The 26275-nt window shown below is 47.8% G+C and overlaps 2 protein-coding genes across 2 annotated transcripts in view; both read right to left on the reverse strand.

Annotated features, from left to right (window-relative positions):
- Nucleotides 1-5506: 5506 nt before the first annotated feature.
- Nucleotides 5507-11307, reverse strand: LOC307078576 (uncharacterized protein). Its single transcript, XM_079740468.1, has 4 exons — nucleotides 10461-11307; nucleotides 7974-8070; nucleotides 7013-7166; nucleotides 5507-6275 (listed from the first exon to the last, which is right to left on the reverse strand). Exons 1-4 carry the CDS (start codon nucleotides 10776-10778, stop codon nucleotides 6089-6091), a joined length of 756 nt encoding a protein of 251 aa, XP_079596594.1. The 5' UTR covers nucleotides 10779-11307; the 3' UTR covers nucleotides 5507-6088.
- Nucleotides 11308-21236: 9929 nt separating this feature from the next.
- The window catches only part of LOC307077795 (calcium/calmodulin-dependent protein kinase type IV), a 9913-nt gene continuing 4874 nt past the window's right edge, over nucleotides 21237-26275 (reverse strand). Inside the window, exons 7-11 of the mRNA XM_079739269.1 lie at nucleotides 24997-25071; nucleotides 24832-24907; nucleotides 23823-23949; nucleotides 23391-23543; nucleotides 21237-21952 (exon numbers count right to left, since the gene is read on the reverse strand). Of these exons, the coding sequence (XP_079595395.1) occupies nucleotides 21425-21952; nucleotides 23391-23543; nucleotides 23823-23949; nucleotides 24832-24907; nucleotides 24997-25071 (959 nt within the window). The 3' untranslated portion in view covers nucleotides 21237-21424. The remainder of the gene's footprint in view (nucleotides 21953-23390; nucleotides 23544-23822; nucleotides 23950-24831; nucleotides 24908-24996; nucleotides 25072-26275) is intronic.

Here is a 26275-nt window from a genome sequence, read left to right on the forward strand (position 1 = left end):
TCTTTCTAACATTAAATGAAACATTCTGTTGGAGGCATTTTTGTTTATCCTTTCATTTGTTCAAAAATGTTTACTTCTAATACTAGGAGCTTTAGTATAACGCTATGGTGCTTCTTTTCTGTGGCATTTCAACTGTTTGCTGTGGACGTTTAGACCTGGGGCCGTCCTTACGCTGAGAGGGTTACTTGCCTTAAGCCGCTCTGGCTAGCTAGCTTATCAGTCTTAGCTGTTCTCGCTCTTTTAGCTATGTTAGCTATATTAGCTGATGACTAGCTGTCATCCAAGCACCGTTGGCTGCACTAGCTCGTGTAGCCATACTAGCTGACCTGCTATCCTAGCTGTAATAGCTGTCCTAGCTGTTTTCACTGTACTCTGTTAGCTATACTAGCTCTGTTAGCTGTAATAAACCCGTTAGCTGGACTTTCTTTCTCCACATTTCTGTCCATCTCGTTGGCCAGCAGACAACCTCAGGTCTCCTCCTGTAGCATATCACCACGTCACACGTCATGTGTCTGTATAGAGTCGTGTCCCAGGTGTACCAGAACTTCTGGTGTGCCCATCAGCCAGGAGACGGTTTCATAACGGTGGCCTTCTGCTTCCTCATATCTGACTTTATCCCTCTTATGGGTTTGTGGGTCCCTGTCCTGAAGACCTACAGACCCTACAGACCAGGACCACCAGAGACCCTACAGACCAGGATCAGAGACCCTACAGACCAGGACCAGAGACCCTACAGACCAGGACCAGAGACCCTACAGACCAGGACCCCCAGAGACCCTACAGACCAGGACCCCCAGAGACCCTACAGACCAGGACCAGAGACCCTACAGACCAGGACCAGAGACCCTACAGACCAGGACCAGAGACCCTACAGACCAGGACCAGAGACCCTACAGACCAGGAGCAGAGACCCTACAGACCAGGACCCCCAGAGACCCTACAGACCAGGACCAGAGACCCTACAGACTAGGACCAGAGACCCTACAGACCAGGACCAGAGACCCTACAGACCAGGACCCCCAGAGACCCTACAGACCAGGACCAGAGACCCTACAGACCAGGACCACCAGAGACCCTACAGACCAGGACCACCAGAGACCCTACAGACCAGGACCAGAGACCCTACAGACCAGGACCAGAGACCCTACAGACCAGGACCAGAGACCCTACAGACCAGGACCCCAGAGACCCTTCAGACCAGGACCACTAAAGAACCTACAGACCAGGACCCCCAGAGACCCTACAGACCAGGACCAGAGACCCTACAGACCAGGACCCCCAGAGACCCTACAGACCAGGACCAGAGACTCTACAGACCAGGACCAGAGACGCTACAGGCCAGGACCCCCAGAGACCCTACAGACCAGGACCAGAGACGCTACAGACCAGGACCAGAGACCCTACAGACCAGGACCAGAGACGCTACAGACCAGGACCCCCAGAGACCCTTCAGACCAGGACCAGAGACGCTACAGACCAGGACCAGAGACCCTACGGACCAGGACCAGAGACCCGACAGACCAGGACCACCAGAGACCCTTCAGACCAGGACCCCCAGAGACCCTACAGACCAGGACCAGAGACCCTACAGACCAGGACCCCCAGAGACCCGTCAGACCAGGACCAGAGACCCTACAGACCAGGACCAGAGACGCTACAGACCAGGACCCCCAGAGACCCTACAGACCAGGACCCCCAGAGACCCTACAGACCAGGACCAGAGACGCTACAGACCAGGACCAGAGACGCTACAGACCAGGACCCCCAGAGACCCTACAGACCAGCACCCCCAGAGACCCTACAGACCAGGACCAGAGACCCTACAGACCAGGACCAGGTCCATACTCAGGCGCGTCACCAAATTATCTAAGGATTAATGAGCTGACAGGAGATCAGGGTTAGGGGCTTTAGCCTTCTACTATCTATATAATATACTATATAATACTGTACTACTATCTATATAATATACTATATAATAATATACTACTGTCTATATACTATACTATATAATACTATACTACTATCTATATAATATACTATATAATAATATACTACTATCTATATAATATACTATATAATAATATACTACTATCTATATAATATACTACTATCTATGTAATATACTATATAATAATATACTATATATAATATACTATATAATAATATACTACTATATATACTATACTATATAATAATATACTATCTATATAATATACTATATAATACTATACTACTATCGATATAATATACTATATAATACTATACTTCTATCTATATACTACTATACTTCTATCTATATAATATACTATATAATACTATACTTCTATCTATATACTATGCTATATAATAATATACTACTATCTATATAATATACTACATAATAATATACTTCTATCTATATACTATACTATATAATACTATACTTCTATCTATATAATATACTATATAATACTATACTTCTATCTATATAATATACTATATAATAATATACTACTCTCTACTTCAAGTCAAACATTTAGCTGTTCACCAGGAACCAGGAACACTGGTCTCACTGGTCTTCATCACCACTGGTCTCACTGGTCTTCATCACCACTGGTCTCACTGGTCTTCATCACCACTGGTCTCACTGGTCTTCATGGTGGCACCTGGTTTCTGGGCCAGAGGCTAAGAGAGCTAAAGATGATATCTCGTTAGCTTTAAAGGTGAGCTAAAGGTGCTATCTCTGTAGCTCTTGGGTGAGCTAAAGGTGCTATCTCTGTAGCTCTTGGGTGAGCTAAAGGTGCTATCTCATTAGCTGGGGTAAGGTAAAGGTGCTATCTCATTAGCTGGGGTGAGCTAAAGGTGCTATCTCATTAGCTTGGGTGAGCTAAAGGTGCTATCTCATTAGCTGGGTTGCGCTAAAGGTGCTATCTCATTAGCTGGGTTGCGCTAAAGGTGCTGTCTCATTAGCTGGGATGAGCTAAATGTGCCATCTCATTAGCTGGGGTGAGCTAAAGGTGCTATCTCATTAGCTTGGGTGAGCTAAAGGTGCTATCTCATTAGCTGGGGTGAGCTGAAGGTGCTATCTCATTAGCTGGGGTGAGGTAAAGGTGCTATCTCATTAGCTTGGGTGAGCTAAAGGTGCTATGTCAGTAGCTCTGGGGTGAGCTAAATGTGCTATCTCATTAGCTGGGGTGAGCTAAAGGTGCTATCTCATTAGCTGAGGTGAGCTAAAGGTGCTATCTCTGTAGCTCTTGGGTGAGCTAAAGGTGCTATCTCATTAGCTGGGGTGAGCTAAAGGTGCTATCTCATTAGCTGGGGTGAGGTAAAGGTGCTATCTCATTAGCTGGGGTGAGCTAAAGGTGCTATCTCATTAGCTTGGGTGAGCTAAAGGTGCTATCTCATTGGCTGGGGTGAGCTAAATGTGCTATCTCATTAGCTTGGGTGAGCTAAAGGTGCTATCTCATTAGCTGGGGTGAGCTAAAGGTGCTATCTCATTAGCTGGGGTGAGGTAAAGGTGCTATCTCATTTGCTTGGGTGAGCTAAAGGTGCTATCTCATTAGCTTGGGTGAGCTAAAGGTGCGATGTCAGTAGCTCTGGGGTGAGCTAAATGTGCTATCTCATTAGCTGGGGTGAGCTAAAGGTGCTATCTCATTAGCTGGGGTGAGCTAAAGGTGCTATCTCAAAAGCTTGGGTGAGCTAAAGGTGCTATCTCATTAGCTGGGGTGAGCAAAAGGTGCTATCTCAGTAGCTGGGGTGAGCTAAATGTGCTATCTCAGTAGCTGGGGTGAGCTAAAGGTGCTATCTCAGTAGCTGGGGTGAGCTAAAGGTGCTATCTCATTAGCTGGGGTGAGGTGTAGGACCTTCTACTGGAGACGGTTTGCCCTGAAGTTGCTCATCCTAAATATGTCTGATGTGCTGACCTGTTAACAAAGTGTCAATAACAATCTTTATTAACACTTCTTTCACTCATTAGCAAAAACACCAACACATATTAAAAAGCAGAGTGGAAGAGAGCTTAAAGTAAATAAATGTGATTCATTTCAGTCCCTTTTGATGCATGGGGTAACTCTTATCATCTGGTCAGTATCATGATGCTGCATCATCTGCATGACTCATCTTTGGCTGTGATTCAATGTTGGATTCCAGCGAAGAACCTGCTGGATTTACAACATTTCTACTAGTATTTCTACTGGTCATGTCTCCTGTGAGAGTCTGTCGACCATGTTCTGACTGATAACACTCTGCAAATAAGATTTCATATTATCATATTATATATGGAGGAGGAGGATGGAGGAGGAGAGGGGGGGAGGGGGAGGATGGAGGAGGAGGAGGAGATGGGGGGGGGGAGGAGAGGGGGGGATGGAGGAGGAGGAGGAGAGGGGAGGAGGGGGAGGATGGAGGAGGTGGATGAGGAGGAGAGTGGGTGGTGGGTTGGAGGAGGAGGTGGAGGAGGAGGTGGGGGTGGGGGGTTGGAGGAGGAGGAAGGGGGGGAGGAGAGGGGGGGATGGAGGAGGAGGAGGAGGAGAGGGGGGTAAGGGGAGGAGGGGGGGAGGATGGAGGAGGTGGGGGTGAGGGGTTGGAGGAGGAGGAGGAGAGGGGGTGGGGGGTTGGAGGAGGAGGAGGAGGAGGAGGAGGAGAGGGGGGTGAGGGGAGGAGGAGGAGGAGGAGGAGGAGGTGGACTAGAGTGAGTGGCAATTTGAAAAAAAGCAAAAAGCAGAAGTAAAACTTAAGAATCCCAAAAACATTTGACCTTTACATAGTAATATCAAATATTACTACATATTAAATATTGTACTCATATAAAATACTACTATAATATGAAATATTACTATATTATAAAGTATTATAGTAAGAGAAAATATGACTATTATAAAATATTATAGTATTATAAAATATTACTATATTATTAAATATTATCTATTGTCTGGTCCAAAGAGATGTTCAGCAGTCTGGTGGACCACACAGGGCTGGTCTTGGTCCTCGTCCAGATCCTGGTTCTCATCTGGTCCTGGTCTGGTCTAGTCTGGTCCTGGTTCTGGTTTGGTCCTGGTCCTGGTACTGGTCTGGTCCTGGTCCTGGTCTGGTCTAGTCTGGTCCTGGTCCTGTTTCTGTTCCTGGTCCTGGTCTGTTTCTGGTCTTGGTCTGTTTCTGGTCCTGGTCCTGGTCTGTTTCTGGTCCTGGTTTGGTCCTGGTCCTGGTCCTGGTACTGGTCTGGTCCTGGTCTGGTCCTGGTCCTGGTCTGGTCCTGGTCTGTTTCTGGTCCTGGACTAGGTTTCTGGTCCTGGTCTGTTTCTGGTCCTGGTCTATGTTTCTGGTCCTGGTCTGTTTGTGGTCCTGGTCCTGGTCTTTTTCTGGTCCTGGTCTGTTTCTGTTTCTGGTCGTGGTCCTGGTCCTGGTCTAGGTTTCTGGTTCTGGTCTGTTTCTGGTCCTGGTCCTGGTCCTGGTCTGTTTGTGGTCCTGGTTCTGGTCTGTTTCTGGTCCTGGTCCTGGTCTAGGTTTCTGGTCCTGTTTCTGGTCCTGGTTCTGGTCTGTTTCTGGTCATGGTTCTGGTCTGTTTCTGATCCTGGTTCTGGTCTGTTTCTGTTTCTGGTCCTGGTCCTGGTCTATGTTTCTGGTCCTGGTCTGTTTCTGTTTCTGGTCCTGGTCCTGTTCTAGGTTTCTGGTTCTGGTCTGTTTCTGGTCCTGGTCCTGGTCCTGGTCTGTTTGTGGTCCTGGTTCTGGTCTGTTTCTGGTCCTGGTCCTGGTCTAGGTTTCTGGTCCTGTTTCTGGTCCTGGTTCTGGTCTGTTTCTGGTCCTGGTTCTGGTCTGTTTCTGGTCCTGGTCCTGGTCTGTTTGTGGTCCTGGTTCTGGTCTGTTTCTGGTCCTGGTCCTGGTCTAGGTTTCTGGTCCTGTTTCTGGTCCTGGTTCTGGTCTGTTTCTGGTCCTGGTTCTGGTCTGTTTCTGGTCCTGGTCCTGGTCTGTTTCTGGTCCTGGTCCTGGTCTAGGTTTCTGGTCCTGGTTCTGGTCTGTTTCTGGTCCTGGTCCTGGTCTGTTTCTGGTCCTGGTCCTGGTCTAGGTTTCTGGTGGTCCTTCTCCCAGAACCCCTTGAGCCCGATCCCATCATCCTCTAGATGGCGTGAAAGGAGGAGCAGGAGAGGAGGTGCAGAACCCAGCAGGCTGGGAGGCTGAGCACCCAGACAGCAGGAGGTGAGGAGGAGGAGGAGGAGGAGGAGGAGGAGGGGGAGGAGGAGGGGGAGGAGGAGATGTCTGCTGTCTGCTCAGAAGAACGAAGCTCCTCTTCCTTACACCTAGACCTGCACAGGAACGTGTGAATTAGACTGATGAGTGAGTGAATTATAGATATGAACGTGTTATAGGGTTGACCATGTATTAATAAAATGTTATAGATCTGGGTTATTCATGTATGCATGTTATTCATGTATTAATACATATGAGCGTGTTATAAATCTGGGTTATTCATGCATTAATGTTATTCATGTATTAATCCATGTCTAGGTGTTTTGGGATATTCATGTGTTAATACATATGAATGTGTTATAGATCTGGGTTATTCATTTATTAATCCATATTAACTTGTTATAGGGTTAATCATGTATAAATCTATGTCTAGGTGTATAGGTTATTCATGTGTTAGTCCCTATGAAGGTGTGATTCACTCACAGCCTCCTCTCCAGGTAGGTCTAGGTGTATGGGTTATTCATGTGTTAGTCCCTATGAAGGTGTGATTCACTCACAGCCTCCTCTCCAGGTAGGTCTAGGTGTATGGGTTATTCATGTGTTAGTCCCTATGAAGGTGTGATTCACTCACAGCCTCCTCTCCAGGTAGGTCTAGGTGTATGGGTTATTCATGTGTTAGTCCCTATGAAGGTGTGATTCACTCACAGCCTCCTCTCCAGGTAGGTCTAGGTGTATGGGTTATTCATGTGTTAGTCCCTATGAAGGTGTGATTCACTCACAGCCTCCTCTCCAGGTAGGTCTAGGTGTATGGGTTATTCATGTGTTAGTCCCTATGAAGGTGTGATTCACTCACAGCCTCCTCTCCAGGTAGGTCTTGCTGGAGATGCAGGCGCTGGTCTGGCTGCGAGCAGCCTCTGATTGGCTCTCGGCCGCCGCGTTGAGGCTGAGGCAGGAGGCGGTGATGTGGGCAGCCTCGGTCACGTTCTGCTGCAGGGCCTCCATCTCCTCTGGACCAATCACAGCACAGCACAGTGTTACCTCGGCCAATCACAGCACAGCAGAGTACAGCCTCACCCAGTCACAGCAGACAGGGACTTAAGGAGACCGCTGAACCCCTGACGTCCACCAGGGGGCGACGGGGACTAAATGAGACCGCTGAACCCCTGACGTCCACCAGGGGGCGACGGGGACTAAAGGAGACCGCTGAACCCCTGACGTCCACCAGGGGGCGACGGGGACTAAAGGAGACCGCTGAACCCCTGACGTCCACCAGGGGGCGACGGGGACTACAGAGGGGAGCTGGTAGTTTAACAGAACCAGAGATATGAGAAAAGCCTTTGTTCTCAAGGACTGTTCCCTACTGGTGAGGTGGTGAGGTGGTGGAGGAGGGGTAAAAATCCTACTTATCAATTCTATCACTGGTACTAGACCTTCGACACTCCTACGTCCTCCCCTCCTCTCCTCCCCTCCTCTCCTCTCCTCTCCTCTCCCCTCCTCTCCTCTCTCCCCTCCCGTTCTCTCCTCCTCTACCCTCCTCTCCTCTTCTCCTCTCCTCTCCTCTTCTCCTCTCCTCTCCTCTTCTCCTCCTCCCCTCCCTCTCCTCTCCTCCTCTCCTCCCCTCTCCTCCCCTCCCTCTCCTCCTCTCCTCTCTCCTCCTCCCCTCCCTCTCCTCTCCTCCCCTCCCTCTCCTCTCCTCCCCCTCTCCCCCTCTCTCCCTGGGCTGTGTTCCTGTGACTCAGAGGTTGCTATGGTTCCAGGGAACATGTCTAAGAATACCCTGGTGGGACGTCCCGGAGTGAGCAGAGTTTTCCTACCGAGCTGCCGGTCGAAGAGGGCGGAGAGGTTCCTGTAGAGCACCTCCTGCTGCTCCAGCTGCTGCTGCAGAGACGAGATGTTTCCATGAAGCAGCGCCTGGAGGAGCACAGGGAGGGTTACATCTTGTACTACCATAGTACTACAGGTACTATGGTAATAGTACCTGTACTACAGCTCTAGTAGTAATGTAGTAGTACTGTAGTACTTTGGTAGTACTCTAGTACTGTGGTAGTGCTGTTGTACTATGGTAGTACTCTAGTAGTATGGTAGTACTCTAGTAGTACTGTGGTAGTAATCTAGTACTGTGGTAGTAATCTAGTACTATGGTAGTACTCTGGTAGTACTGTACTATAGTACTACATTAGCTGCGGGCGGTCCTCTGGAAGGTCTCCTTAGACCGGACCTGTTGGGCGGTTGCGTGGCTGGTGAGACGTCTCCCAGGGTGGAGGAGAGCTGGTGTAGGGCCAGCCGCACGCAGCTTTCCCTTGTAGGGACTTCTCTGGGTTTCCTCCGAGCCGAGGGCCACGCCCGTCCTCAGGCCAGGTCAGTGCTGGTCAGACTTGTGCATTTAGCGACATTCCTAACAGCTCACAAAGCCTCACCCACCAAACAGGAAGACGGGAGAAAAACACCTCTAAGACAGACAGACTCCTCTAGAGACAGACAGCCTCTAGAGACAGACAGACAGACAGACTGCCTCAAGAGACAGACACGCTGCCTCTAGAGACAGACAGACAGACAGACTCCTCTAGAGACAGACAGACTCCTCTAGAGATAGACAGACAGACTCCTCTAGAGATAGACAGACAGACTGCCTGTAGAGACAGACAGAATGCCTCTAGAGACAGACATACTCCTCTAGAGACAGACAGACAGACTGCCTCTAGAGACACACAGACTGCCTTTAGAGTCAGACAGACAGACTGCCTTTATAGACAGACTGACTGCCTCTAACAGGACAGACAGACTGCCTTTAGAGACAGACGGAAAGCTTCTCCTCTGACTCTGTCTTTCCATCGCTGTCCAAACAGAAGCTGCTCCTCACGCTCATGTCAGGAATGTAGCGGCCATGACTTCATCTGCTCTCCCAACACTCTCCTGTCCAGCCCCATTGGTCCTCAGCCTAACTCTGAGACAGACTCTAGACTCTAGAGGACAGACAGACAGACAGACTGCCTCTAGACTCTGGAGGACAGACAGACAGACTGCCTCCAGAGGACAGACAGACAGACAGTCTGTCTGCCTCTTGACTCCTCATCCTGACTCACAGCAGATCGTAATACAGATTCATTGAGCTTTCCTAGCTGAGAACTCACTGCAGGTTGAGAGCCTTTCAGAGAAGGACGTAATTGATCAGAGGAGGATATTATTGATCAGAGGTGGACATTATTGATCAGAGGAGAATGTTATTGATCAGAAGTGGGCATTATTGATCAGAGATGGACATTATTGATCAGAGGAGGATGTTATTGATCAGAGGTGGGCAATATTGATCAGAGGAGGACGTTATTGATCAGAGGTGGGCATTATTGATCAGAGGAGGACGTTATTGATCAGAGGTGGACATTATTGATCAGAGGAGGACGTTATTGATCAGACGTGGGCATTATTGATCAGAGGAGGACGTAATTGATCAGAGGAGGATGTTATTGATCAGTCGAGGACGTAATTGATCAGAGGTGGACATTATTGATCAGAGGAGGACGTAATTGATCAGAGGTGGACATTATTGATCAGAGGAGGATGTAATTGATCAGAGGAGGATTTTATTGATCAGAAGTGGGCATTATTGATCAGAGGTGGGCATTATTGATCAGAGGAGGACGTTATTGATCAGAGATGGACACTATTGATCAGAGGAGAAGGAGGACATTATTGATCAGATGTCAACATTATTGGTCAAAGGTGGACGTTATTGATTAGAGGTGGACATAGGTGGACATTAATGATCAGAGGTTAACATTATTGATAAGAAGTGGACATTATTGATCATAGATTAACATTATTTATCAGAGGTGAAAGTTATTGATCAGAGCTGAACATTATTGATCAGAGGTGAATGTTATTGATCAGAGGTGAACGTTATTGATAAGAGGTGAAAGTTATTGGTCAGAGGTGAGTGTTATTGATCAGAGGTGAACGTTATTGATCAGAGGTGAACATTATTGATCAGAGGTGAACGTTATTGATCAGAGGTGAGCGTTATTGATCAGAGGTGGGCGTTATGATCAGAGGTGAACGGTATTTATCAGAGGTGAAAGTTATTGATCAGAGGTGAGCGTTATTGATCAGAGGTGAGCGTTATTGATCAGAGGTGAACGTTATTGATCATAGGTGAGCGTTATTGATCAGAGGTGAGCGTTATCGATCAGAGGTGAGCATTATTGATCAGAAGTGAACGTTATTGATCAGAGGTGAGCATTATCGATCAGAGGTGAGCGTTATTGATCAGAGGTGAGCGTTGAGGATGGGTGATGGCCGCTCACCTGTCCGTGGCGGCAGGCCTCCAGGCTCCTTCCGCTGAGTGCCAGGCCGGTCTCCAGTGTCCGGACGCGGTCCTGCTGCCGGGTCTGGTTCTCCCTCAGCTCCTCCACCATCTCCTCCAGCGCCACTTTGTTCTTCCCCCACACCACCTTGGCCCCCTCTAGCTTCTCCGTCACCTCCTGCAGCCGCTGGTCGCAGGGCGCAGGGGGCGTGGCCTCGGGCTGCGACGCCCACACTGCGATGATCACCATGGAGGCCACGCCCCACACCACCAGCAGAGCCAGCAGCAGGGTCTTACACATCTGGCACGACACCGCCATGACCCCTGGGCTGGAGGCGGTATCCTGGTCTGGTCCTCACCTGGTCCTCTACTGGTCCTCACCTGGTCTTCACCTGGTCTTCAGCTGGTCTGGTCCTCAGCTGGTCCTCAGCTGGTCCTCAGCTGGTCTTAAGCTGGTCTTCAGCTGGTCTTCAGCTGGTCCTCACCTGGTCCTCTACTGGTCCTCAGATGGTCCTCAGCTGGTCTGGTCCTCACCTGGTCTTCAGCTGGTCTGGTCCTCAGCTGATCCTCAGATGGTCTTCAGCTGGTCCTCCGCTGGTCCTCAGCTGGTCCTATGCTGGTCTTCAGCTGGTCCTCAGCTGGTCCTCAGCTGGTCCTCAGCTGGTCCTCAGCTGGGCCTCAGCTGGGCCTCAGATAGCTGCTGGTAGCTTGGTGTTGCTGGTTTCCAGCTGGTCACTAGTTAGCAGTAGCCGTTCTGTAACTTGGTTTAGCTAGTCTACTGTTGGTCATTAGTTAGCAGTAGCTGGAAGGTAGTGGTCTCTCGGTTTATCTGGGGTCTTGCTACTCTCTCTGAAGGCAGAACCGACTGACATTCACCTCAGAGGAAAGGGGAGGTATCACTCTTACTGTCCAACCAATCAGAACCACTATATTCCTTAACCCCGCCCCCCCCCACACTCACACACAAATACTAACTTGTAATGAAAGCTAGATGTGCAACATCGTTTCCAGTATGTGTGTCCCAATTGTGTGTGTGTGTATTTATTTGTGTGTGTGTGTGTGTGTGTGTGTGTGTGTGTGTGTGTGTGTGTGTGTGTGTGTGTGGTTGTGGTTGTGTGTTTAGCGAACAGTACGATTTCTGTTTCTTACAAGTGGAACCTTGGAGGGAGAGGGGGAGGGAGAGAGGGAGAAGGAGAGAGAGAGGAAGAAGGAGAGGGAGAGAGGGAGGGAAAGAGAGAAAGGGGGAGAGTGGGAGGAGAGAGAGAGGGAGAGAGAGGGGGGGAGAGAGAGAGGGAGGTGGAGAGAGAGAGAGAGAGAGAGAGAGAGAGAGAGAGAGAGAGGGGTTGAAAGAGGGAGAGAGAGAGGGAGAGAGAGAGGGGGGAGATGTTGAGGAAGGGAGGGAGAGAGAGAGAGTAATGCAGCCCCCTACCACCTGAGCGTTACTCCGTTACAATCCTTCACGCTCCAGTGGGTAAAACTTGATCTAAACACAGTGACCTCGTGTGAACCCCTCTAGTGGTCGTACATGGTATGACTCTCAGTAGTCACCACGTGAAGGAAGGTGGAGCCGTCCAGATGAGATGAGTGGGGACTGGTGCACTCTGGGTAGTGTAGTGTTGGTAGGGAACAGAGGGAAGGTGCACCTGTCAGTGCAGCTGCTGTTGTTACATTGAGGGGATTTTGCTGACATTTTTATCCAAAGCGACTTGCAACTGTCCATTCACCCCGCCGGCGGAGTAGATCCCCCAGGGCGACAGCCAGCTCGAAAGGATCAGTCAGGGTGAGGCGTCTCGCTCAGGGACACATCAACACTCAGCTAGGAGGATCGAACCAGCAACCTTCAGGTTACCAGCCGACCCGCTCTGCCTCCTGAGCTACTGCCGACCAGTAGCTGCTGTGTCTCACTCCCCAGGTCTCCAGTGGATCGGGAGGTGGTCTGTCTTTTCATGGCGCTGATGGCGATGGTGCTGCTGTGGGCTGTGCTGAGCGGTGAGTGGGGGAGGAGGAGGAGGGAGAGGAGGGGGAGGAGGAGGGGAGGAAGGGGAGGAGGAGGAGGAGTAGGGGGGAGGAGGAGGGAGGGGAGGAAGGGGAGGAGGAGGAGGAGGGGGGAGAGGAGGGAGAGTAGGAGGGGGGAGGAGGAGGAGGAGGGGAGGAGGGAGAGGAGGGGGAGGAGGAGGGGAGGAAGGGGAGGAGGAGGAGGAGGAGTAGGGGGGAGGAGGAGGGAGGGGAGGAAGGGGAGGAGGAGGAGGGAGAGGAGGGGGAGGAGGAGGGGAGGAAGGGGAGGAGGAGTAGGGGGGAGGAGGAGGGAGGGGAGGAAGGGGAGGAGGAGGAGGAGGAGGGGGAAGAGGAGGGAGAGGAGGAGGGGAGGAGGACGGAGAGGAGGAGGGGAGGAAGGGGAGGAGGAGGAGGAGGAGGGGGGAGGAGGAGGGAGAGGAGGGGGAGGAGGAGGGGGGAGAGGAGGGAGAGGAGGGAGAGGAGGGGGAGGAGGAGGGGAGGAAGGGGAGGAGGAGGGAGGAGGAGGAGGGAGAGGAGGGGGAGGAGGAGGGGGGAGAGGAGGGAGAGGAGGGAGAGGAGGGGGAGGAGGAGGGGAGGGAGGGGGAGAGGAGGGAGAGGAGGGAGGGGGGAGTAGGAGGAGGAGGGGAGGAGGAGGAGGGGGAGGAGGAGAGGAGGGAGATGAGGGGGAGGAGGGGGAGGAGAAGGGAGAGGAGGGAGGGGGGAGAGGAGGGAGAGGAGGAGGGGGGAGTAGGAGGAGGAGGGGAGGAGGAGGAGGGGGAGGAGGAGGTCTGGGGAGGCCTCATGTCTTGATGCAGTAGAAACAGCCCTCTTTCTCGTGGAGAATCAGTGACGTAACAGTGAGTATAATAATCCATTATCAAAGTAGTATAATAGATTACAACTATGCGAAATATAATAGGCTATGATCTCTAACTAATATCAGCGAGTGACCAGCGATGATGAGGTTTGTGATATCTGAGGTTAGTCGTATGATGCTTGTTGTTATGAAGCAATGTGAATATTTAGGAATGCTCAGAGTGCTTTAAGCAGATTGGAATACAATCTTGAGTGTAATTATAATTCATTTTAGGTGTCATAGAAAGAGTTAATCAAGCTTCTTAAATGATTTAAGTTCATTAAAGCTGAAGTGTTGGAACCAGTTTAAGGCTGCATAAAGCAGCTGAAAGCAGACCTAAATGACATTAGGTCAGGACAGCAGACTAGCTAACCCCTGGACTAGCTAACCCCATCACTTCCTAACCACTGTACTAGCTAACCCCTGGACTAGCTAACCCCTGTAATACCTAACCCCTCGACTAGCTCACCCTTGGACAAGCTAACCTCTGGACTAGCTAACCTCTGGACTACCTAACCCCTGGACTAGCTAACCCCTGGACTACCTAACCCCTGGACTAGCTAACCCCTGGATTAGCTAACCCCTGGTATAGCTAACCCCTGGACCAGCTAACCCTTGGACTAACTAACCCCTGGACTAACTAACCCCTGGAATAACTAACCCTTGGACTAGCTAACCCCTGTACTTGCTACCCTTGGACTAGCTAACCCCTGGACTAGCTAACCCCTGGACTAGCTAACCCCTGGATTAGCTAACCCCTGGACTAGCTAACCCCTGGATTAGCTAACCCCTGGACTAGCTAACCCCTGGACTAGCTAACCCCTGGACTAGCTAACCCCTGGATTAGCTAACCCCTGGACTAGCTAACCCCTGGACTAGCTAACCCCTGTACAAGCTAACCCCTGGACTAGCTAACCCCTGGACTAACTAACCCCTGCTGTGGGTGGTGCAGGTCTGGCGGCGGGGCAGCAGGTGGTGGTGGTGAAAGGTGGAGAAGACGTCCGCCTGCCGTGTCCGCTGAGGGCCGGCTCCCGCAGCTCCACCTTCAGCTGGTACCAGAGGAAGGAGCAGAGGGTGCTGCTTGTCCTCAGCTCCACCCTGACCCCCACCCTGACCCCCACCCTGACCCCCACCCTGACCCCCACCCTGAACCCCACCCTGAACTCCACCCGGACCCCCCGACCCCGGCTGGTGTACGGTAGGGGGTTCGGTCAGGACCGCTTCACCCTGGACCCCCGTCAGCCCGGGGATCTCCTGCTGCTCCGCCCCCGGCCCAGCGACGCTGGGGTCTACTTCTGCTCCGTCAGCCGACGGACCAAGGTCACATGACGAATGACATCATCATGTTAACATGACAAATGACATCATCATGTTAACATGACGAATGACACCATCATGTTAACATGACGAATGACATCATCATGTTAACATCATCATGTTAGAATCCTCATGACATCATCATGTTAACATCCTCATTACATCATCATGTTAGCATCCTCATGACGTCTTCATGTTAGCATCCTCATGACATCATCATGTTAGAATCCTCATGACATCATCATGTTAACATCCTCATGACATCATCATGTTAACATCCTCATGACATCATCATGTTAACATCCTCATGACATCATCATGTTAACATCCTCATGACATCATCATGTTAACATCCTCATGACATCATGTCAACATCCTCATGACATCATCATGTTAACATCCTCATGACATCTTCATGTTAGCATCCTCATGACATCATCGTGTTAACATCTTCATGACATCATAATGTTAGAATCCTCATGACATCATCATGTTAACATCCTCATGACATCATCATGTCAACATCCTCATGACATCATCATGTTAGAATGCTCATGACATCATCATGTTAACATCCTCATGACATCATCATGTTAACATCCTCATGACATCATCACGTTAACATCCTCATGACATCATCATGTTCCTCATGACATCATCATGTTAACATCCTCATGACATCATCATGTTATCATAATATCGTCATGACATCATCCTCACATGTATCATAACATCCTCCTCATTGTATGGACTCTATCTAAATACAAACATTACCATCCTAACTCTGTGTTAATGTGTCATATATATTATACATAATACACTACAGAAGATATACAATAATACAATATATATCATATATATTATACATAATACACTACAGAAGATATACAATAATACAATATATATCATATATATTATACATAACACCCCACAGCAGATATACAATAATACAATATATATCATATATATTATACATTATACACTACAGCAGATATACAATAATTCAATATTTATCATGTTTATTGCATATCTAGTGATATCCACTCTACTTATCGTCTCTTCTCTGGTCTAAACTTGAAAATATTCCGTCTCCGTGACGACCACAAGATGACAGAGCATCTGTCGCCGTGACGACCACGAGCCAGCGGCTGCGTCCTGTTTGCTTCATCCAGCCAACAGTCTCAATCCAGCTACCAACGGCACAGCCTTATTTGGGCTTCTGTCGTCTCTTCCTGGGAGGAGTTCTGGTGGGAGGAGTCAGTGTTATTGCGGAAAAACTGGCATTCCATTCAACAGGAAAACCTCTTCAGATGTAAGCATAACACTGCTTTAAATATTATAGATTATAAATGTTATATACTGGGTTCAATATTATAGGTTATAAATGTTATATACTGACTTCAATATTATAAATGTTATATACTGGGTTCAATATTATAGATTATAAATGTTATATACTGGGTTCAATATTATAGATTATTAATGTTATATACTTGGTTCAATATTATAGATTATAAATGTTATGTACTGCGTTCAATATGATTGATTATTAATGTTATATACTGGGTTCAATGTGCTCTATTTTTAAAACTGTATAATATTATAGATTATGGATTATATATATAGTTTAATATTAAAGATTATCTATATTACTTATACTGTGCTAATATTATAGATAATTAATGTTATATACTGGGTTTAACATTAGAGATGATCTAGAGTACTTTGACTTTTGTTTAATATTATAGATTATATAGACTATGTTTAGTAATATTGATTATGGATGACATAGACTGTTCAATATTATAAATTCTTGCTTATTTAGACTGTGTTTAATATTATAGATTATCTAGATTATTAAGACTGTTTGATAATATAGATTATAGATTATATAGACTGTGTTTAATATTATAGAGAATACATTAAACAGACAATATTTTAGATATAAAGCAATACATTATATAGCCTGTTATAATATTTTAGATTTTATAGATGATACAGATTATGAAGACTGTTTAATATCAGAGATTATAAATGATAAAGATGCTATAGACTGTTTAACAGTATACATTATATACAATAGATTATATGAATAGTTTAATTCTGTTTAATATTGTAGATTATATTGTAGATTATTGAAAACATTGATTAGTATATATAATATAAAAAGCTATAATAATGACATTTACACAGTTCTATCAAAAAAATTATATAAATATGAATAATAACTATAGTTATATAAATATTATAAATAACATATATGGATATTATAAATGACTTTATGTAAGTATTAAAATACAAAAACAAATACCATGTATATTACAGAACTACAGTCTACATGTCAAGAGGCTCTTCTACATTTCTGTACTTTGTGAAGATGATGTCTTTATATTTGTTTTTAAACTGTGTTATGTTTTGACTTTTCTGTACTTCTACACTTAACTTATTCCACAATTTAACTCTGCAGATGTTGATACAAAAGCTGTTTTTGGTTGTGCGTGTGCGGTGGACCTTGAAGTTTAACTTATAACTCCCATCCCTTTCAGAAAACATTTTCCTGCATGTTATACATAGATTGTCTACATATAGCATGTTGTGTTTCTATAGGATATATAGATTGTGTACATATGGACTGTTGTGTTTCAATAATAATAATTCATTATATTTATATAGCGCTTTTCTAGACACTCAAAGAGGCTTTACAGTGAAGGGGGGACCTCACTCACCACCACCAGTGTGTAGCCCCCACTGGGGTGATGCCCCCACTGGGGTGATGCACGGCAGCCAATCAGCGCCAGAACGCTCACCACACACCAGCTTGAGGTGGAGAGTGAGGGAATCAATGAGTCAGCCAATTATACAGGAGGGTGATCAGGGGGCCAGAGTGAATGAGCCTGGTTGGGCCAGGACACCGGGGAAACCCCTACTCTTTGCGATGAGTGTCCTGGGATCTTTTATGACCTCAGTGAGTCAGGACCTCGGTTTAACGTCTCCTCTGAAGGAAGGCGCCTTCCACAGCACAGTGTCCCCGTCACTGCACTGGGGCATGGGGATTGATGTTAAGGCCAGAGGGAAGAGTGCCACCTATTGGCCACCACCCGACACCACTTACAGCACCTGGTATTCCCAGCCGGTCTCCCATCCAAGTACTAACCAGGCCCGACCCTGCTTAGCTTCCGAGATTAGACGAGATATGACGTGTCCATGGTGGTAAGGCTGTATAGGATCTATAGACTGTTTCTATAGGATCTATAGACTGTGTTTCTATAGGATCTATAGACTGTTTCTATAGGATCTATAGGCTGTTTCTATAGGATCTATAGACTGTGTTTCTATAGGATCTATAGACTGTGTTTCTATAGGATATATCGGCTGTTTCTATAGGATCTATAGACTGTTTCCATAGGATCTATAGACTGTTTCTATAGGATCTATAGACTGTGTTTCTATAGATTACTTGGGACCATTGGTGTGACCAGGCCCGACCAAAGCCCCGGAGCAACATGCAGGCCCAGAGTTTAACCTTCCTCCTGCTGGGGTGAGACAACAACATGTTTCCCCATCTAGGGTCATTTCCTCTTCCTGTCCACAATGGAAGCATTACCTTTAGTATGTACCATATACATTCAAGTATGTACCATATACATACTAGTATGTGCTAGTATGTATATGGTACTAGTATGTACCACTAGTACATACTAGTATGTACCATATATGTAACATGTAGTACCATGTTAATGCAAGGTGAGTACCATTTAATACCATTGTAACTTGTTAATACAATGTGAGTACCATGTTAGTTCCGTAGTACCCTGTTAATAACACGTGAGTACCATGCTAATACAATGTGAGTATCCTGTTAGTAACATAGTACCATGTTAATACCATAGTACCATGTCAATACCATCTGAGTACCATGTTAGTACCAGCTTGGTACCATACTACCATTTCAATACCAGGTTGGTACCATGTTAGTATCAGTTTAGAACCATAGTAGCATGTAAATAAATGTTAGTACCATGTTAGTTCCATAGTACCCTGTCAATAACATGTGAGTACCATATTAATAGAATGTGAGTATCATTTTAGTAAAATAGTACCATGTCAATACCATGTGAGTACCATGTGAGTACCATGTTAGTATAATTTTAGTACCATGTTGCCATGTTAGTACCATAGTACCATGTTCATACAATGTTAGTAGCCATGTTAGTACCATCGTACCATGTCAGTACCATGTGAGTACCATGTTAGTACCATGTTAGTACCATCGTACCATGTCAGTACCATGTGAGTACCATGTGAGTACCATGTGAGTACCATCGTACCATGTGAGCTCCTCTCGGTGTCCTGCAGGCTCCTGTGGGAGGGCGCCCGGTCTCTGCAGAGCGTGGTCTTCAGCCCCGAGGTCCTCCTCCTCGTCCATGGTGAGGCCAGCCCTCCACTTTACTATATAGTACTCAGGAAGTACTGTGTATGCTGCATACTGATTATGCATATACTGCATACTCAGTATGCAGAGTACGCAGTACTTTCCTGAGTACTGCGTATCCAGTGTACGCAGTACCTTCCTGAGTACTGCATACTCAGTATCCAGTGTACGCAGTACCTTCCTGAGTACTGCGTACTCAGTATCCAGTGTACGCAGTACCTTCCTGAGTACTGCGTACTCAGTATCCAGTGTACGCAGTACCTTCCTGAGTACTGCGTACTCAGTATCCAGTGTACGCAGTACCTTCCTGAGTACTGCGTACTCAGTATCCAGTGTACTTAGTACCTTCCTGAGTACTGCGTACTCAGTATCCAGTGTACGCAGTACCTTCCTGAGTACTGCGTACTCAGTATCCAGTGTACGCAGTACCTTCCTGAGTACTGCGTACTCAGTATCCAGTGTACGCAGTACCTTCCTGAGTACTGCGTACTCAGTATCCAGTGTACGCAGTACCTTCCTGAGTACTGCGTACTCAGTATCCAGTGTACTTAGTACCTTCCTGAGTACTGCGTACTCAGTATCCAGTGTACGCAGTACCTTCCTGAGTACTGCGTACTCTACAGTTTGGGTCTTTCTCTCTTTGGACTCCAGGCCCCTCCCCCGGCCCTCCAGAGGTCCGGGTCCTGGCCGGGCCCCAGGATGGGGTCCTGGTTTGTTTGGTGTCGGGGCTCCGGGCGGGGCCGGTCCTCATATCCTGGAGCGTCTACCCAACCGGCCCCGGGACTCCCGTGACGCCCCCAGGACCCCTGCTGGTCTGGACCCGGGCGGACCCCCCTGACTCGTACAGGGCCTCCAGGGTCTGGACCCGGACCAGCTGGGGGCCTTCAGCCTGGTACTGCTGCGGGGCCACCCAGGGGCCCCCTACCCCCCGGGACCCAGGGACAGAGGGCCCCCCTTCCTCCAGAGACCCAGCCCCAGTAGGACCACCTGCTGGTCCTGGTCTGGAAGATGGGGACCCGGACTTGGAGACCTGCTGTCACGGGGCGCACTAGGTCAGAGGGTCAGGGGTCAGAGGGTCAGAGGGTCAGAGGGTCAGGGGTCAGAGGGTCAGAGGGTCAGAGGGTCAGAGGGTCAGGGGTCAGAGGGTCAGAGGGTCAGAGGGTCAGAGGGTCAGAGGGTCAGGGGTCAGAGGGTCAGAGGGTCAGGGGTCAGAGGGTCAGGGGGTCAGGGGTCAGAGGGTTTCATCAGAGGGTCAGAGGGTCAGAGGGTCAGGGGGTCAGGGGTCAGAGGGTTTCATCAGAGGGTCAGAGGGTCTCATCAGAGGGTCTCATCAGAGGGTCAGAGGGTCAGGGGTCAGAGGGTCAGGGGTCAGAGGGTCAGAGGGTCAGGGGTCAGAGGGTCAGGGGTCAGAGGGTCAGGGGTCAGAGGGTCAGAGGGTCAGAGGTCAGAGGGTCAGGGGGTCAGGGGTCAGAGGGTCAGAGGGTCAGGGGTCAGAGGGTCAGGGGTCAGGGGTCAGAGGGTCAGAGGGTCTCATCAGAGGGTCTAGGCCTCAAAGGACAAATGCCTCTGAAGAAATGAGACAGTGTTTAACGTTAACAACATTACATTGTATTTATTTTAAAGAGTACAGAATGGGCTCCACAGGTCCTCAATGTCATCTGCTGAACATTCATCTGATCAATAAACAACTGGAAGTCCACATGCAGCATTTCTCTTAGATATGACTCCATCATATATCAATTATAATATTATGTAAATAAGAGTCTAAGGACACTATATACAGACCCTAAACCCTAACCCCTGACTCCTAACCCCTTTCCCTAACCCCTTAACCCTAACCACTAAACCCTAACCCATGCTCCTAACCCCTGACTCCTAAACCCTAACCCCTGACTCCTCAACCCTAACCCCTAAATCCTAAACCCTAACCCCTGACTCCTAACCCCTGACTCCTAACCCCTAACCCCTAACCCCTGACTCCTCAACCCTAACCCCTAAACCCTGACTCCTAAACCCTGACTCCTAACCCCTGACTCCTAACCCCTGACTCCTAACCCCTGACTCCTAACCCCTGACTCCTAACCCCTGACTCCTATGATAATAAAAGGTTTTCTGCTCTAAGGTGATGAACTGCGTCGTGTTTGGTGAGACAACATGTAAAGAAAAGCGTTTCCAGAACTACACCCCATGCATCACCATGACGACCAACACCTAGTCAGACCATCACCATGGCGACCGACCATCACCATGACAATTGTTTCAAGGCGAAACTAAAGTATCCCTGGTACCACACATCAGGTCCTCCAGAGCCCAGGGGCTGGTCTGACTCCAGTGTGTGTGTGTGTGTGTGTGTGTGTGTCAGGACTCATTGACATTGGGCGGTCTTGCCCTCTGGCTCCGCCCCTACAGGAAACCCGTTACTGAGAGTCTTTGGGCTTGGGGGGGTGGTTATCCTGGGGGGCGTGTCTGTTGTTAGGGGTGTGGTCAAGGTGATGGGCGTGGCCGAGGTGATGGGTGTCGTTGTGGTTAGGGGTGTGGTCAGTGTCGGGGGGGGTGTGGCCTCCACAGCAGAGTAGGGCTTCCTTGACATCCTGGGGGGAGCCCCGGGCGTCATGGGGATGACTGACAGGTGGCGCAGCCCGTCAGCCTTCAAGGGGGGTCTGGTGGGCGGGGCCAGGGGCAAAGGAGGGGGGGAGCCCCCCGTCTTGCTGCTCTCAGACTCTGAGGTGGGTGAGGCTTCCCCGGCAGGAGGGGCGTGGTCTGTGTCCGGGGGCGGGTCCTGCTGCATGCTGTCCTGCCGGGAGGCCCCTGAGCCAGGCAGCTCGCAGCTGTCGGTGCGACGCCGAGAGCTCTCATGCATCCGACTGGTGGCGACCACGGCCTTCATAGCAGCCTGGGACGCACAAGATATATACACTGTAACGCACTGTAAAACACTAACGCACTGTAGCGCACTGTAACACACTAACACACTGTAACACACTAACACACTGTAACGCACTGTAACACACAAACACACTGTAACACACTGCGACACACTGTAACACACTGTAACACACTAACACACTGTAACACACTGAAACACACTGCAACACACTAACACACTGTAACACACTGCAACACACTGTAACGCACTGCAACACACTGTAACACACTGTAACACACTAACACACTGTAACACACTGCAACACACTAACACACTGTAACACACTGCAACACACTGTAACACACTAACGCACTGTAACACACTGCAACACACTGCAACACACTGTAACACACTGTAACACACTAACACACTGTAACACACTGAAACACACTGCAACACACTAACACACTGTAACACACTGCAACACACTGTAACACACTAACGCACTGTAACGCACTGTAACACACTAACACACTGTAACACACTGCAACACACTGCAACACACTGTAACACACTGTATCACACTAACACACTGTAACACACTGAAACACACTGCAACACACTGTAAAACACTGTAACACACTAACGCACTGTAACACACTAACACACTGTAACACACTAACGCACTGTAACACACTGTAACGCACTGTAACACACTAACGCACTGTAACGCACTGTAACACACTAACACACTGTAACACACTGCAACACACTGTAACACACTGTAACACACTAACGCACTGTAACACACTAACGCACTGTAACGCACTGTAACACACTAACACACTGTAACACACTGAAACACACTGCAACACACTGTAACACACTAACGCACTGTAACACACTAACACACTGTAACACACTAACACACTAACACACTGTAACACACTAACGCACTGTAACACACTGTAACACACTGTAACACACTAACACACTGTAACACACTAACACACTAACACACTGTAACACACTAACACACTGTAACAAACTGTAACACACTAACACACTGTAACACACTTACATGTACGTGTGGTTGTGTGTGTGTGTGTTTATGTATGTGTGTGGTTGTGTGTGTGTGTGTGTGTGTGAGTGTGTGGTTGTGTGTGTGTGTGTGTGTGTGAGAGTGTGTGTGTGTGTGTGTGTGTGTGAGTGTGTGGTTGTGTGTGTGTGTGTGTGTGTGAGTGTGTGGTTGTGTGTGTGTGTGTGTGTGTGTGTGAGTGTGTGGTTGTGTGTGTGTGTGTGTGTGTGAGTGTGTGGTTGTGTGTGTGTGTGAGTGTGTGTGTGAGTGTGCGGTTGCGTGTGTGTGTGTGTGTGTGTGTGTGTGTGTTTGAGTGTGTGGTTGCGTGTGTGTGTGTGTGTGTGAGTGTGTGTGTGTGTGTGTGAGTGTGTGTGTGTGTGTGTGGACCTTGAGCTTGCGGCGGGCGTTGAACTCCAGCAGCTTGCGCTGGGCCGTGTCCATGTGGGAGAAGCGCGCCGCCTTGCCGATCACCCAGGGGTGGAGGAGGGCCTCCTGCACCCTGAGCCGCTTCCTGGGGTCCTGGAGGATCAGCCTGCTGACCTGCACACGCACGCACGCACACGCATACACACACACACACAACCGCACGCACGCACACGCATACACACACACACATACACACACACACGCATACACACACACACAACCACACATAAACACACATACATACAAACACGCACGCACACACACACGCACACACATCCACACGCACGCACACGCACACACACGCACGCACACGCACACGCATGCACGCACACACACACGTCAATCTGTGTGCGTGTGTGTGCGTATGCGTGTGCGTGTGTGTGGGGGTCTCACCAGGTCTTTGGCGTTCAGTGACACCTCGTCCCACCAGGGGGAGACAAACTCGTAGTCACAGTTGAGGATGCGGCTGTACATGTACTGGTCCCCGCGGGGGTCGAAGAAGGGCTCGAAGCCACACAGCCTGACGCACACAACCAGGGTCAGTGACGCACACAACCAGGGTCGGTGACGCACACAACCAGGGTCAATGACGCACACAACCAGGGTCAGTGACGCACACAACCAGGGTCAGTGACGCACACAACCAGGGTCAGTGACGCACACAACCAGGGTCAGTGACGCACACAACCAGGGTCGGTGACGCACACAAGCAGGGTCAGTGACGCACACAAGCAGGGTCAGTGACGCACACAAGCAGGGTCAGTGACGCACACAAGCAGGGTCAGTGACGCACACAAGCAGGGTCAGTGACGCACACAAGCAGGGTCAGTGACGCACACAAGCAGGGTCAGTGACGCACACAACCTCTGTTAGTGACGCACACAACCAGGGTCAGTGACGCACACAAGCAGGGTCAGTGACGCACACAACCTCTGTTAGTGACGCACACAACCAGGGTCAGTGACGCACACAACCAGGGTCAGTGACGCACACAACCTGTTTGTGACCCACACAACCAGGGTTAGTGTCACTAACACTGGTTGTGTTAGTGTCACTAACAGGTTGTGTTAGTGTCACTAACACTGGTTGTGTTAGTGTCACTAACACTGGTTGTGTGCGTCACTAACACAACCAGTGTTAGTGTCACTAACACAACCTCTGTTAGTGACACTAACAGAGGTTGTGTTAGTGACACACACAACCAGTGTTAGTGACACTAACAAAACCTCATTTAGTGTCACTAACACTGGTTGTGTTAGTGTCACTAACACAACCAGTGTTAGTGTCACTAACACAACCACTGTTAGTGACACTAACACAACCAGTGTTAGTGTCACACCAAGAGGTCACTGTGGAGCTCTGATGTCATGTGACCCAGGAGCTCTGATGTCATGTGACTCACAGGATGTAGAGGATCACTCCCACCGACCACATGTCCACCTCCGGTCCGTAGGCATTCCCCCGGAGGATCTCAGGAGCTGAGGACCCAGGAGAGCTCAGTACACTCACACGCACGCACACATGCACGCACACCCACACACACCCACGCACACACGGCCAGGCTCACCGCAGTATCCCGGCGTTCCGCACACGGTCTTCATGGGGACTTGGTCGTCGATGATCTTGGACAGACCGAAGTCGGCTGGAGAAACGGCTCAGTATCAATATTACAGCCATGAGGATATAGTTAATAACGCTTACATGTTAAGGATCATCTACAAGATCCGTACCTATGTTAATGTTAATCTGTAATATATGTACCTATGATAATGTTAATCTGTAATATATGTACCTATGTTAATGTTAATCTGTAATATACGTACCTATGTTAATGTTAATCTGTAATATACGTACCTATGTTAATGTTAATCTGTAATATACGTACCTATGTTAATGTTAATCTGTAATATACGTACCTATGTTAATGTTAATCTGTAATGTACGTACCTATGTTAATGTTAATCTGTAATATACGTAACTATGTTAATGTTAATCTGTAATATACGTAACTATGTTAATGTTAATCTGTAATATATGTACCTATGTTAATAATAATCTGTAATATACGTAACTATGGTAATGTTAATCTGTAATATATGTACCTATGTTAATAATAATCTATAAAATCCGTTCCTATGTTAATGTTAATCTGTAATATACGTACCTATGTAAATGTTAATCTCTTATATACGTAACTATGTTAATGTTAATCTGTAATATACGTACCTATGTTAATGTTAATCTGTAATATACGTAGCTATGTTAATGTTAATCTGTAATACATGTACCTATGTTAATGTTAAACTGTAATATATGTAACTATGTTAATAATAATCTATACTATCCGTTCCCATGTTAATGACAATCTGTAATATATGTACCTACGTTAATGTTAATCTGTAATATATGTACCTATGTTAATGTTAATCTGTAATATATGTACCTATGTTAATGTTAATCTGTAGTATATGTAACTATGTTAATAATAATCTATAAAATCTGTTCCTATGTTAATGTTAATCTGTAATATATGTAACTATGTTAATGTTAATCTGTAATATATGTAACTATGTTAATAATAATCTATACTATCCGTTCCTATGTTAATGACAATCTGTAATATACGTAACTATGTTAATCTGTAATATACGTAACTATGTTAATGTTAATCTGTAATATATGTACCTTTGTTAATGTTAATCTATAATATATGTAACTATGTTAATAATAATCTATAAAATCCGTTCCTATGTTAATGTTAATCTGTAATATATGTACCTATGTTAATGTTAATCTGTAATATATGTAACTATGTTAATAATAATCTATACTATCCGTTCCTATGT

The sequence above is a fragment of the Pollachius pollachius genome (genome assembly GCF_949987615.1).
Source record: "Pollachius pollachius genome assembly, chromosome: 7".
NCBI lineage: Eukaryota > Metazoa > Chordata > Actinopteri > Gadiformes > Gadidae > Pollachius > Pollachius pollachius.